The 15,419-nt window shown below is 43.8% G+C and overlaps 1 protein-coding gene across 4 annotated transcripts in view; it reads left to right on the top strand.

Annotated features, from left to right (window-relative positions):
* nlgn3a (neuroligin 3a) overlaps positions 1–15,419 on the top strand; it is a 465,555-nt gene that overhangs the window by 109,808 nt on the left and 340,328 nt on the right. For 2 of the 4 annotated variants that reach the window (XM_055888136.1, XM_055888137.1), the window contains exon 2: positions 2,928–3,812. In XM_055888136.1, the coding sequence (XP_055744111.1) occupies positions 3,308–3,812 (505 nt within the window). In that variant the 5' untranslated portion in view covers positions 2,928–3,307. Of the gene's footprint in view, positions 1–2,927; positions 3,813–4,854; positions 4,915–15,419 lie in introns of all 4 variants that reach the window. The other 2 variants (XM_055888135.1, XM_055888134.1) reach the window with 2 other exon arrangements.

Below are 15,419 nucleotides of genomic sequence, written 5' to 3'. Positions count from 1 at the left end.
TCTCTCCTTTGTTCTCTCTCTCTCACACACACTCTCTCTTGCTCTCGCTCCCTCTTTAAAGGAGAGAGTGAGTGGGAGGAGAAGAGTACACTTGGCTCTGTGTTCTGGTCTAAACACAGTGGTCAGTGGCTAGTGGTCAGTGGCTAGTGGTCGGTGGTCAGTGGTGGGGTCCTTTTGGAATGATGATACATGGGGATGGATGATGATACATGGGGATGGATGATGATACATGGGGATGGATGATACATGGGGAGGGTATGATGATACATGGGAATGGATGGTACATGGGGAATGATGGTACATGGGGATGGATGATACATGAGAATGGATGGTGCATGGGGATGATGATACATGGGGATGGATGATACATGGGGATGGATGATGCATGGGGATGGATGATACATGGGGATGGATGATACATGGGGATGGATGATACATGAGGATGGATGAAACATGGGGATGGGTGATGCATGGAGATGGATGATACATGGGGATGGATGATACATGAGGATGGATGGTGCATGGGAATGATGATACATGGGGATGGATGATGCATGGGGATGGATGATACATGGGGAATGATGGTACATGGGGATGGATGGTCCAGAATAATTGAAAATGTCCTATTTATCAGGACAGAGGAGGGGAGTGAGGATGAGGGGAATAGGGTGAGAGGACTGTTTCAGGGGGTGAGGAGGAAGGGGAGGGTGTTGATAAGAATGGGGTGAGGACGGGGGATGATGGGAGGAAGGGGGGAGGGGGATCAACACGGTGAGGAGGGGGAGGAGAGAGGTAGGGTGTTCAACAGGGAGAGGAGGGGGAGGAAAGAGGTAGGGTTTTCAACAGAGTGAGGAGGGGGAGGAGAGAGGTAGGGTGTTCAACAGAGAGAGGAGGGGGGAGGTGAAAGGTAGGGTGTTCAACAGAGTGAGGAGGGGGAGGAGAGAGGTAGGATGTTCAACAGAGTGAGGGGGGAGGAGAAAGGTAGGGTGTTCAACAAAGAGAGGAGGGGGGAGGAGAGAGGTAGGGTGTTCAACAGAGTGAGGAGGGGAGAAATATACTGTTCCAATTGGCTTTTCACTGATCCTGTGTCGTGTGTGTGTGTGTGTGTGTGTGTGTGTGTGTGTGTGTGTGTGTGTGTGTGTGTGTGTGTGTGTGTGTGTGTGTGTGTGTGTGTGTGTGTGTGTGTGTGTGTGTGTGTGTGTGTGTGTGTGTGTGTGTGTGTGTGTGTGTGTGTGTGTGAGAGAGTACGTGCGTGCGTGTGTGTGTGTGTGTGAATCATGCCTGTGTGTATGGGTCTTCAGAGTGATAACAGCACCTTAAGGAATATCCTGATTGCTTTTCCCTGAGTGGTTAGTGGGCCTGACGCCTGCTGGTACATTATAAATCATTTACAGTCATTTTGGAATGCAATATCCTCTAAACTCCCGGATTTACTTCTCTCTCTACTGTTATTGGACAGTGCTCCTGCCTGCCCTATGTAGCTAGCTGCTAGCCACTAACGCTGAGCTGGGCCAGGGGGGTCTTGGAGGAGGGCGTTGAGGAGGGGGTTGAGGTGGGCTGTGGAGAAGGGGGGTTGAGGTGGGGGTTGAGGAGGGGGTTGAGGAGGGGTTTGACGAGGGGGTTGAGGAGGAGGGGGGTTGAGGTGGGGGTTGAGGAGGAGGGGTTGAGGAAGGGGTTGAGGAGGAGGGGGTTGAGGAGGAAGGGGGTTGGGGAGGAGGGTGGTTGAGGAGGGGGTTGAGGTGGGGGTTGAGGAGGAGGGGGGTTGAGGAGGGGGTTGAGGAGGAGGGGGGTTGAGGTGGGGGTTGAGGAGGAGGGGTTGAGGAGGGGGTTGAGGAGGAGGGACTAGGAGGGGGGGGTTGAGGTGGGGGTTGAGGAGGAGGGGAGATGAGGAGGGGGGTTGAGGAGGGGGTGAGGTGGGGGTTGAGGAGGAGGAGGGGGTTGAGGAGGGGGTTGAGGTGGGGGTTGAGGAGGAGGGGGGATGAGGAGGGGGGTTGAGGAAGAGGGACGAGGAAGAGGGACTAGGAGTAGGCGGGTTGAGGAGGAGGGGGGTTGAGGAGGGGGTTGAGGAGGAGGGGGGTGAGGTGGGGGTTGAGTAGGAAGGGGGTTGAGGAGGAGGGGGGTTGAGGTGGGGGTTGAGGATGAGGGGGGGTGAGGAGGTGTTTGAAGAGGGGGGACTAGGAGGAGGGGTAAGTTGAAGAGGGGGGTTTGAGGAGGGGAGTCAAGGAGGAGGGGGAGTTGAGGAGGGGGTTGAGGTGTAGGAGGGGGTTGAGGAAGAGGGTTTAAGGAGGAGGTTGAGGGGGTAGAGGGGGTCGAGGAGCGGGGGTTGAGGGGGGTTTTGCTCCCTTTCTCTCTCTCTCTCGCTTTCTCTCTTATCTTCGACTAACGACAGGGGAGGTGTAACTGAGAAAGCATTTTATCAGGTCTTTATCTATAGCAAAGGGGAGGTAGAAAAACTCCACCTAATGGGAAACATGACATTTTGATGTTTTTAATGTTATTGGAAGTCATTAAAAACTGTTGATAGTGTAGGTTTGTAGTGATTTATCTTATTTCTAAACAGTTATATAATGTTCCTTTGGTATGTATGTTGTGTGTTATGTGAGATGGGGACATGTTAGGGACATAGGCCTTTTTTTGTAGTTCATTGCCATGTTAATCTTTCAATAGCTAGGCTTTATATCAGTAAACTGTCTGTGACTAAGTTGTGCAACACTTTAGCGACTCGGCGAGCCCTTGATTGTGTAGATTGATAGCAGGGTAAGTGCACTGTCATGTTTATGTGTTCTGGTTTATATCAGGACAGAAAAGACCCTCTCTACCAGTCAATAAAACATCAGTGAATAAAATAAATGAAAGCAAACTGTTTGTCTGTCTCTCTGGAGATTGTCATAAATTTTCCTATCTTATTTTTTCTTCTCTCTCTTCAGCAGGTATGGGATGGAAGATCTGACGAGAGGAGGAAAGGACAGTGAATGAAGACCGTAAAGAAAGGAAATAACGCAACTTTTTATTTTGTACTTTTGTGTTTTATCTGCTCAGCTCCTTTATCCAGACTGATAAGTAGATCTATGGCTGCTGGACTGTTGGGCTGAGAGACGGGATTACAGGGCGAAGGGAAGACGGGAAGACTGGGGGAAGACAGGGGAGAAAGGGGAGTACAGGGGAAGACTGGGGAAGACAGGGGAAAACAGGGTAGACAGGGGAAAACGGGAAGACAGGGAGAGGAAAAGAAAGGCTGTGTGAGCCGGGTAGGAGACCCGACGTGTATGTTGGTGACTTGCAGTCGTTGCTGAGACTCAGAAGGACCATGTGGTTTTTGCCAAGGAGAAACCGTATCCTCTCCTCTCAGCATCAGGACCATGGAGACCGGCATGGTGCCCACATACCCAAATCCATCTCCAGCCTCAGCATCACCGCGTCCTTCTGGATCTTAACTTTTTCCTGGTGCTTGGTGGCCGTCCGAGGCCAGGCCTACCACCCCACTGTGAACACGCAGTATGGGAAACTCCGGGGGGTGAGAGTGCCCCTACCCAGTGAGATACTGGGACCAGTGGACCAGTATTTGGGGGTCCCATATGCAGCTTCCCCAGTGGGGGAGAAACGCTTCCTGCCCCCCGAGCCGCCGTCCTCCTGGTCGGGGATAAAGAACGCCACCCACTTTGCCCCCGTTTGCCCCCAGAATATTCACAACGCTGTGCCAGAGATTATGATGCCCATATGGTTCTCCTTCAGCCTGGACATAGTGGCGTCTTACATACAGGATCAAAACGAGGACTGTTTGTATCTAAACATCTACGTTCCAACGGAGGATGGTGAGTGGGTCGGGTATACGAGAACAAAACCAAACTCTTTTATCTTTTTTCTATCTCTTATTCTATCTCTCTCTGAGACTGTGTGTCGCTACTGTAGTGTGTGTGGTGCATGCCGTGTTGCCCTCCCTGTGCATGCTGTGTCTGTGTCCTCCAACACCACCATCTCCAGCATCCTCATTCTGACTTGATCTTCCATGGCAGACATCTATTTTCATCAACTCTCCCTTTCCATAACACTGTTTGAGGTTCCTCTTTGTGTTGATTAAAAAATAACACCCCAAAAAGACAAAATATTACATAAAATGCCTGAAAAAACAATCAGATGTTGAAACAGATTGGGCCTAGTACTGTACCTTGGTGCACTCCCTTCCCTTACTGTCATGAGTGTTCTGGGGATAATATGATTAGCTATGAGCTATTAGACAATGATCTTCTGTAGGGTTGGTTGGTGAAATATTCTGGTACACTCGAGGCCTGTGGCATCAGACTAGACCATGTAAGACCCCTTACTTTCCTATTCTTATCTAGCATTTGTCTTTGCAATCTTTGCAAACTGTAGTTTACAGGTGCAACAGATAAAATAATACAATATTTTTGATTGAAGACCTACATTTCAATCCATTAATATCCACACAGCAAAGCTTGAAATTGTAAATGGTCCCAGTATCATAATGATACAAAATATTGCATACAATTTCATCTTAATACGAACGGCAAATACTGTTGTCAATATGCTGGAACAGGCATTGCATTGAGGAAACTACTGTGTGGTGGTAAGGGGTCTTATATAGAAGTGCATGTGAATATGGGCTTCTTGTGTTCCAACGTGCAGCAAATTCATTCCACCATTTTGGAATATTTCTGCAGAAACACCCCCAGTTACTCTCTGGACAGACTCTCTGTCGTTATTGTTGATGAGGGAGGGAGGGGGGTATGGGGAGAGGGTTGGGGGGGGGGGGATAAATCTGAAGTTGTTGCATGTCACCTTCCAGGTCTTTTCCAGAGCTTTCTGTTATTTTGTAGTTTTTTTATTCATTTACAGTCAAAAGAATATCCAAGGAATGTGCCAGGAAACCCAACAAGAAAATGTGTAGAAAAGGAGGTATGTAAGACAGACAACACGGTGGGAGTGAAAGAGAACGAGACAGGAGAGAAAATGCCTCCTCTCTAATTCCAGCGAGATATCAGCACATATCAACCGTCAAATCAAACTGTTGACTGGGAGGAGCAGGGAACCTACACTTCTCATTAACCTGAACATGTGTGTGTGTGTGTGTGTGTGTGTGTGTGTGTGTGTGTGTGTGTGTGTGTGTGTGTGTGTGTGTGTGTGTGTGTGTGTGTGTGTGTGTGTGTGTGTGTGTGTGTGTGTGTGTGTGTGTGTGTGTTAAAGAGATAAATGGAGAGTAAAATGAAGTCCATGAAGATTGAATGCTTTTGTACTTAATCTTCATCAGTAATGTTGCTTTTTATATGAAATCACTGTATTTTATTTGACTCACAGCTTAACAACATAATTGATCATCAAAACCAATTCAAACATGACAATGTGGATAACGTAGGGCCGTCCATTAGTAATTGCAGCCTTCCAGGCAAACAGATCAATTCTTCTGAATGGAAAGGCTGATTCAATCAGAATCAGAATGGCCAATTTAAAGTCATGTTACACAAATCAGAGTTAAAGGGGAAATCCGGAATTGGTGCATCCCTTTTTTTCTCCAAATTAAAACAAATATATTGTTGTTTTTCAAATCCTGGATTGCCCCTTTTTAAAGTTATGTAAAACTAAATCAGGGTTGGAATGAGAGGAATTTCAGGAGTTTAAATACTTTGGCTTATTGGAAGAATTTGTCAAAGGGACAAGAAGAGAAAGCATTTGAGGCCCAGGCTGTTGATTACATTCTCACATAACAGTCGAAGGCATCCGTTCCAAATGGCACCCTGTTCCCTTTGTAGTGTACTACTGTTGACCAGGGCTCATAGGGTAGTGCACTACATTTAACCAGTGCCTATAGGGTAGTGCACTACGTTTAACCATGGCCTATAGGGTAGTGCACTATGTTAAACCAGGGCCTATAAGGTGCCATTTGTGATGAGGACAAGTTCTGTCTGCAAGTCATAACTCACAACAAGCAAATATTCTCCTGCAGAGAGAAAGATGCATCATGGAGATACATTAGAGTCATTACACCTCGTGGAATTCATACAAACGTATTACAACATGATGATGTTACTTTCATTACAGAAAATGGATGCAAATCATGGTCAATACAGCTACTCTTTGCTTTGGTTAAATTCAGTAAATACTGTACTGTCATTTCCAAGAGCAACAGTTAAAGTTCATACTTGCCAAAAGCCAGTTAATTCACCTACAAACATTGTAATTATCAGAAGCCTTAATATTAAAGCTGATATTAAATCTAACGCTCTGTTAGTTTAAGCAGTTGGAAATCTCGGAAACAGTACATTTGAGAGGCAGTAAGCTCAGCCATTAGCCTCACCTAGTGATCTTGCAGACACACACACACACACACACACACACACACACACACACACACACACACACACAGACACACACACACACACACACACACACACACACACACACACACACACACACACACACACACACACACACACACACACACACACACACACACACACACACACACACACACACACACACACACTCCCGCTCACTTTAGTAAACCAATTTAGTTTGAGACAGACGGAGCCCCAACAGGCGTTTCTGAATTAGTCCCAGTAGTAGAATACACTTAGAAATATTACTTTAATATTCAAACTCCACTTGGAAACATTTTCAATTAACTTCCTCATGTTTTGTAATGAGGAAATAGTTTATCATATGTTTAATATGTTGATTTTGTGACATATGATTGCGCTGAAGGGGTGACTGTGGATGCTTCTTAAATGGCAACCTATTCCCTATATAATGCACTACTTTTTACCAGGGTCCATAGGGCTCTATTTAGGGAATAGGGTTCGATTTGGGATGTGTTTGGTATATTGCATAGCGTCTCAGCATCCTCTTAAACACTAGAGCTGTAATCTTCTAGCTCATTGAAATGGAAAAGGTTGCTATGACAGTTTAAATTGTACTACTTCAACATGTTTGTTACGTTTTTTTAATCTAATGCATGGATATAAAGCATGTGTTATTATTTTGTGCTATACTATGTTGAAAGCTTCTCAAGATGCAAACTTTGTTAAACTTAAGCAAATATGTTGATTAAATAATTTGCTTTAGTCATGATTCTGCTCTAGAAAGAGTGTAGTAGAATGACATGATAGTCCATACAGTGCATTCTAGAATGACATGATAGTCCATGCAGTACATTCTAGAATGACATGATAGTCCATGCAGTACATTCTAGAATGAAATGATGGTACATGCAGTACATTCTAAAAAGACATGATAGTCCACACAGTATATTCTAGAATGACAAGATAGTCCACACAGTACGTTCTAGAATGATATGATAGTCCACACAGTACGTTCTAGAATGACATGATAGTCCACACAGTACGTTCTAGAATGACATGATAGTCCACACAGTATATTCTAGAACGGCATGATAGTCCACACCGTACATTCTAGAATGACATGATAGTCCACACAGTACGTTCTAGAATGACATGATAGTCCACACAGTACGTTCTAGAATGACATGATAGTCCACACAGTACGTTCTAGAATGACATGATAGTCCACACAGTACGTTCTAGAATGACATGATAGTCCACACAGTATATTCTAGAACGGCATGATAGTCCACACCGTACATTCTAGAATGACATGATAGTCCACACAGTACGTTCTAGAATGACATGATAGTCCACACAGTACGTTCTAGAATGACATGATAGTCCATGCAGTATATTCTAGAATGACATGATAGTCCATGCAGTACATTCTAGAATGACAAGATAGTCCACGCAGTACATTCTAGAATGACAAGATAGTCCATGCAGTACATTCTAGAACGACATGATAGTCCATGCAGTATATTCTAGAATGACATGATAGTCCAAGCAGTACATTCTAGAATGACATGATAGTCCATGCAGTAAATTCTAGAATGACAAGATAGTCCACGCAGTACATTCTAGAACGGCATGATAGTCCACACCGTACATTCTAGAATGACATGATAGTCCACACAGTACGTTCTAGAATGACATGATAGTCCACACAGTACGTTCTAGAATGACATGATAGTCCATGCAGTATATTCTAGAATGACATGATAGTCCATGCAGTACATTCTAGAATGACAAGATAGTCCACGCAGTACATTCTAGAATGACAAGATAGTCCATGCAGTACATTCTAGAACGACATGATAGTCCATGCAGTATATTCTAGAATGACATGATAGTCCAAGCAGTACATTCTAGAATGACATGATAGTCCAAGCAGTACATTCTAGAATGACATGATAGTCCATGCAGTACATTCTAGAATGACAAGATAGTCCACGCAGTACATTCTAGAACGACATGATAGTCCAAGCAGTACATTCTAGAACGACATGATAGTCCAAGCAGTACATTCTAGAATGGCATGATAGTCCATACAGTACATTCTAGAATGACATGATAGTCCATGCAGTACATTCTAGAATGACATGATAGTCCATGCAGTACATTCTAGAATGACATGATAGTCCATGCAGTACATTCTAGAATGACATGATAGTCCATGCAGTGCATTCTAGAATGACATGATAGTCCATGCAGTATATTCTAGAATGACATGATAGTCCAAGCAGTACATTCTAGAATGACATGATAGTCCATGCAATACATTCTATAATGACATGATAGTCCATGCAGTACATTCTAGAATTAAATGATGGTACATGCATTACATTCTAAAATGACATGATAGTCCACACAGTATATTCTAGAATGACATGATAGTCCATGCAGTACATTCTAGAATGACATGATTGTCCATGCAGTACATTCTAGAATGACATGAAAGTCCACACAGTACATTCTATAATGACATGATAGTCCATGCAGTACATTCTAGAATGACATGATAGTCCATGCAGTACATTCTAGAATGAAATGATGGTACATGCAGTACATTCTAAAATGACATGATAGTCCACACAGTATATTCTAGAATGACATGATAGTCCACGCAGTACATTCTAGAATGACATGATAGTCCACACAGTATATTCTAGAATGACATGATAGTCCATGCAGTACATTCTATAATGACATGATAGTCCATGCAGTACATTCTAGAATGACATGATAGTCCATGCAGTACATTCTAGAACGACATGATAGTCCATGCAGTACATTCTAGAATGACATGATAGTCCATGCAGTACATTCTAGAATGACACGAGAGTCCACACAGTACATTCTAGAATGACATGATAGTCCATGCAGTATATTCTAGAATGGCATGATAGTCCATGCAGTACATTCTAGAATGACAAGATAGTCCACGCAGTACATTCTAGAATGACAAGATAGTCCATGCAGTACATTCTAGAACGACATGATAGTCCAAGCAGTACATTCTAGAATGGCATGATAGTCCATAAAGTACATTCTAGAATGACATGATAGTCCATGCAGTACATTCTAGAATGACATGATAGTACATACAGTACATTCTAGAATAACATGATAGTCCATGCAGTATATTGTAGAATGACATGATAGTCCATGCAGTGCATTCTAGAATGACACGAGAATCCACACAGTACGTTCTAGAATGAAATAATAGTACATGCAGTACATTCTAGAATGAAATGATAGTACATGCAGTACATTCTAGAATGACATGATAGCACATGCAGTACATTCTACAATGACATGATAGTCCACGCAGTACATTCTAGAAAGACATGATAGTACATGCAGCACATTCTAGAATGGCATGATAGTCCATGCAGTACATTCTAGAATGACATGATAGTCCATGCAGTACATTCTAGAACGAAATGATAGTCCAAGCAGTACATTATAGAATGGCATGATAGTCCATGCAGTACATTCTAGAATGACATGATAGTCCATGCGGTACATTCTAGAATGACACAAGAGTCCACACAGTATGTTCTAGAACGGCATGATAGTCCACACAGTACATTCTAGAATGACATGATAGTCCACACAGTACATTCTAGAATGACGTGATAGTACACGCAGTACATTTTAGAACATGTGATAGTACATGCAGTACAATCTAGAATGACATGATAGTACATGCAGTACATTTTAGAATGACATGATAGTACATGCAGTACATTCTAGAATGACACGAGAGTCCACACAGTACGTTCTAGAATGGCATGATAGTCCATGCAGTACATTCTAGAATGACATGATAGTACATGCAGTACATTCTAGAATGACATGATAGTCCACACAGTACGTTCTAGAATGGCATGATAGTCCATGCAGTACATTCTAGAATGACATGATGGTCCATGCAGTACATTCTAGAATGACACAAGAGTTCACACAGTACGTTCTAGAACGGCATGATAGTCCACACAGTACATTCTAGAATGACATGATAGTCCACACAGTACATTCTAGAATGACGTGATAGTACATGCAGTACATTCTAGAACATGTGATAGTCCACGCGGTACATTCTAGAATGACATGATAGTCCATGCAGTACATTCTTGAATGACATGATAGTACATGCAGTACATTCTAGAATGAAATGATAGTCCAAGCAGTACATTCTAGAATGACATGATAGTACATGCAGGACATTTTAGAATGACATGATAGTACATGCAGTACATTCTAGAATTAAATTATAGTCCAAGCAGTACATTCTAGAATGGCATGATAGTCCATGCAGTACATTCTAGAATGACATGATAGTCCATGCATTACATTTATACAATAGGACAGAACATGTTGATTGTGTTTCAGTTTCTGTCACTCCTGTTACTTTCTTAGTAATTGTACAATAACCAGTATTATAGTATATAATAACCAGTATTATATGTGTCAGTTGTGTATGAAGTTATGACCATTGAAATGCTCTTCTAACAGTAGGACCTTTATAGTGGAACAGAGTCATACACCCACCAGGGATCTGTTGGTATCTACAAACCCTTTCATTATCACAGCTATATTGTGAAGCTTCAATCTCTTTATGAACATGTATCCTCAAGAGGTACACTATGATTCATTCTGAGGAAGAAGTGTGGCATTAGCTCCCGATACAATGGTTGTATGATCGTTGCCAAGCAACAATAAGCAGTCGTGATTGGAGCGCGTCACGAAGCGCCTTTGTCTTATTTTTCAGCGCTCAATTGAATGAGTTCAGGACCAGTTCAGCATCCCTGGACAATATATAAAAGAAAATGATTTATGGAGAAAAGCACATGTATGATTACATTGGAAATACATAATAGCTACTTAATGTACGTATATGAGCCAAACTATACCAACATAGAGAAGGCTATAGTATGATGAAACCACATCAACACTGGCATACACTTTCCATCACTGCACACAAAACATGATATAGTTTTATTCTTGTGCAGAATCTTCAAGCACCATTGGAGCTGTTTTAAGAATAGCTGCTAAAAGTCCTGCCTACACACTTGTATTATTCAGAGTAGTGCACCTGCCTATTATAGACAGAGAAACCTCACCACCCACTCTGAAGAAAGGCCAGGTCTGTCTGTGTCTTAACCAATAATACGGAGAAGGAGAGAGAGAGAGATGGGGAGGGAGAAGGCTTCAGACAGAGAGAGAGAGACAGACAGAGTGAAAGAGAGAGAGAGAGATGGGGAGGGAGAAGGCTTCAGACAGAGAGAGAGAGACAGGCAGAGTGAAAGAGAGAGAGAGAGAGAAAGACCTCAGGAAGTGGAGAACCGTACAATAACCTGTCCTAAGATCAACGTTTCTCTAGTGTCTGAAAAGAAAATGTTTGTCATGTTTCAGTATAGAAGTCTGTTGTGACTCTCGCAGTGACCAGGGCGTCATCGAGTGTTGATGACCTTAGTTAGTTATTCCACCGCTGGCTGGTGCACTGTAATGTCCAGGCCAGGCAGGTATGGGCAAAGGTCATATGGAGGAGACTGAACATGCAACATCAGCATTTGGGCTACAGAGTATGCGTGTGTGTGTGTGTGTGTGTGTGTGTGTGTGTGTGTGTGTGTGTGTGTGTGTGTGTGTGTGTGTGTGTGTGTGTGTGTGTGTGTGTGTGTGTGTGTGTGTGTGTGTGTGTGTGTGTGTGTGTGTGTGTGTGTGTATGTGTGTGTGTGTGTGCATTAGTATTTTTCAAATTATTAATTACATATAGCCTTACAGAGAGAGAGAGAGACCACCAAGATCTCCACTTACGTATAGCCCGATCATTTTCTCTCTCTCTGTCAGAGTAACTGAACTGAGGTTTAATGAGGGGCAGAGACATCGATCCATAGCGTCAAATATCACTTCGATTTCCCTGCTAGATTGGCTACAGACAGACAGACAGACAGACAGACAGACAGACAGACACAGACAGACAGACAGACAGACAGACAGACAGACAGACAGACAGACAGGCAGGCAGGCAGGCAGACAGACAGACAGACAGGCAGGCAGGCAGGCAGGCAGACAGACAGACAGACAGACAGACAGACAGACAGACAGACAGGTTGACGTTGCTTTATGAGTTCAGACAGACCCTGATGAGGGTTAATGTGTGAAAGACTTACTCTATACTGGTAGCTCATTTCAGTAATTACTGGACTTTAACAGAGACCTATTAAAACCCAGGGCGCTTCTTCATGAAGTCATCACTGTGTGAGTTTAATGGTATAATGAAGAAGTATAAAACTTGTTTGTTTTTTACATCCTCTGGTGCTGTATTCATTATGTGTCTCCAGTTACACTCCGTGGCCTTATATGGTGCAATACTATGGCACTAGCTGTTTATGCCTTTATTATAAACGTGCAGTTCAATGTGGGTGGGCAGCGCAGGTGAGCTTTTAAATAGATCTGCCATGGAGTTCACAGATGGTGTCAGAGATTTCTGAGAGGCATACAGGACACATTAACCTCTCTGTCCTAGTTTAACCTCTTTCATCAGACAGGTTGAGAGAAGTGGAAAGAAAAAGCATTTTCAAGTCCTGTCCTTGATTTTTCGGTACACTCACATGCAGGTCTGAAACCTGTCACAGATTATACCAGCTGCAGGGAGGGAGAAATAGAGAGATATAGAGATAGGGAGTATGGGAGATAGAGATAGGTAGAGAGAGAGAGAGCTAGAGAGAGGGAGTGAGGGAGAAAGAGGTAGAGAGAGAGAGAGAAATCCTCCTGTGCGCTACCTAAACTCACCAACAAAAAAATGGTCCCTTTTTCAGGAACCTGTCTTTCAAAGATAATTTGTAAAAATCGAAATAACTTCACAGATCTTCATTGTAAAGGGTTTAAACATTGTTTCCCATGCTTGTTCAATGAACCATAAACAGTTAATGAACATGCACCTGTGGAACGGTCGTTAAGACACTAACAGCTTACAGACTGTAGGCAATTAAGGTGACAGTTATGATAACTTAGAACACTAAAGAGTCCTTTCTACTTGACTCTGAAAAACACCAAAAGAAAGATACTCAGAGTCCCTGTCCAGCTGCGTGAAAGTGCCTTTGGCATGCTGCAAGGAGGCATGAGGACTGCAGATGTGGCAAGGGCAATACATTGCGATGTCCGTACTGTGAGACGCCTAAGACAGCGCTACAGGGAGACAGGACGGACAGCTGATCGTCCTCGCAGTGGCAGACCACGTGTAACAACACCTGCACAGGATCGGTACATCCGAACATCACACCTGCAGGACAGGTACAGGATGGCAACAACAACTGCCCAAGTTACACCAGGAGCACAAAATCCCTCCATCAGTGCTCAGACTGTCCGCAATAGGCTGAGAGGCTGGAATGAGGGCTTATAGGCCTGTTGTAAGGCAGGTCCTCACCAGACATCCCCGGAAACAACGTTGCCTAAGGCAATAAACCCACCGTCGCTGGACCAGACAGGACTGGCAAAAAGTGCTCTTCACTGATGAATCGCGGTTATGTCTCACCAGGGGTGATGGTCGGATTCGCAATTATTGTCAAAGGAATGAGCGTTACACCGAGGCCTGTACTCTGGAGCAGGATCGATTAGAAGGCGGAGGGTCTGGGGCGGTGTGTCACAGCATCATCGGACTGAGCTCGTTGTCATTGCAGGCAATCTCAACGCTGTGCCTTACAGGGAAGACATCCTCCTCCCTCATGTGTTACCCTTCCTGCAGGCTCATCCTGACATGACCCTCCCGCATGACAATGCCACCAGCCATACTGCTCGTTCTGTGCGTGATTTCCTGCAAGACAGGAATGTCAGTGTTCTGCCATAGCCAGTTAAGAGCCCGGATCTCAATCCCATTGAGCACGTCTGGGACCTGTTGGATCGGAGGGTGAGGGCTAGGGCCATTCCTCCCAGAAATGTCCGGGAACTTGCAAGTGCCTTGGTGGAAGAGTGGGGTAACATCTGACAGCAAGAACTGGCAAATCTGGTGGAGTCCATGAAGAGGAGATGCACTGCAGTACTTAATGCAGCTGGTGGCCACAACATATACTGACTGTTACTTTTGATTTTGACCCCCCCCCCTCCCCCCCCTTTGTTCATGGACACATAATTCCATTTCTGTTAGTCACATGTCTGTGGAACTTGATCAGTTTATGTCTCAGTTGTTGAATCTTGTTATGTTCATACAAACATTTACACATGGTAGGTTTGCTGAAAATAAACACAGTTGACAGTGAGTGGAAGTTTCTTTTCCCCCACAGTGAGAGGAAGTTTCTATCCCCCCACTAGAATCCCCATACTTTAATGAAGACAGGTTCTCCATCCTGGAGGGAGAACCCAGGGACATGTACTAGTCTGTGGCGACCTAAATGCTAGAACCGGACAAGAACCTGACACCCTCAGCACACAGGAGGACAAACGCCTGCCTGGAGGTGACAGCATCCCCTCCCCCATATGACCCCTAGACACAACTATGACAACATAACCAACAAAAACGGGTCACAACTCCTGCAGCTCTGTCGCACGCTGGGTATGTACATAGTCAATGGTATGCTTCGAGGGGACTCCTACGGCAGGTACACCTATAGCTCATCTCTTGGCAGTAGTGCTGTAGACTACTTTATCACTGACCTCAACCCAGAGTCTCTCAGAGCGTTCACAGTCTGACACCCCTATCAGAACACAGCAAAATCACACTCTACTTGAACAGAGCAATACTCAATCATCAGGCATCAAAGCCAAAGGAGTAATATTAAAAAATGCTATAAAAGGAATGTAGTGTGAAACGTACCAAAAAAACAATAGGGCAACAAGAAATTCAATCCCTTCTAGACAACATCCTGGACAAAACTTTTCACTGTAATAGTGAAGGTGTAAATTTGGCAGTAGAAAATGTTAACAGTATATTTGACACCTCAGCTTCCCTATCTAATCTAAAAATGTCAAACAGAAAACCGAAGAAAATGAACAACAATGACAAATGGTTTGATGAAGAATGCAAAAACCTAAGAAAGAAATTGAGAAACCTTTCCAACC

The sequence above is a fragment of the Salvelinus fontinalis genome, chromosome 29 (assembly GCF_029448725.1).
Source record: "Salvelinus fontinalis isolate EN_2023a chromosome 29, ASM2944872v1, whole genome shotgun sequence".
Taxonomy (NCBI): Eukaryota; Metazoa; Chordata; class Actinopteri; order Salmoniformes; family Salmonidae; genus Salvelinus; species Salvelinus fontinalis.
This window is presented reverse-complemented; position numbering and strand designations above follow the sequence as displayed.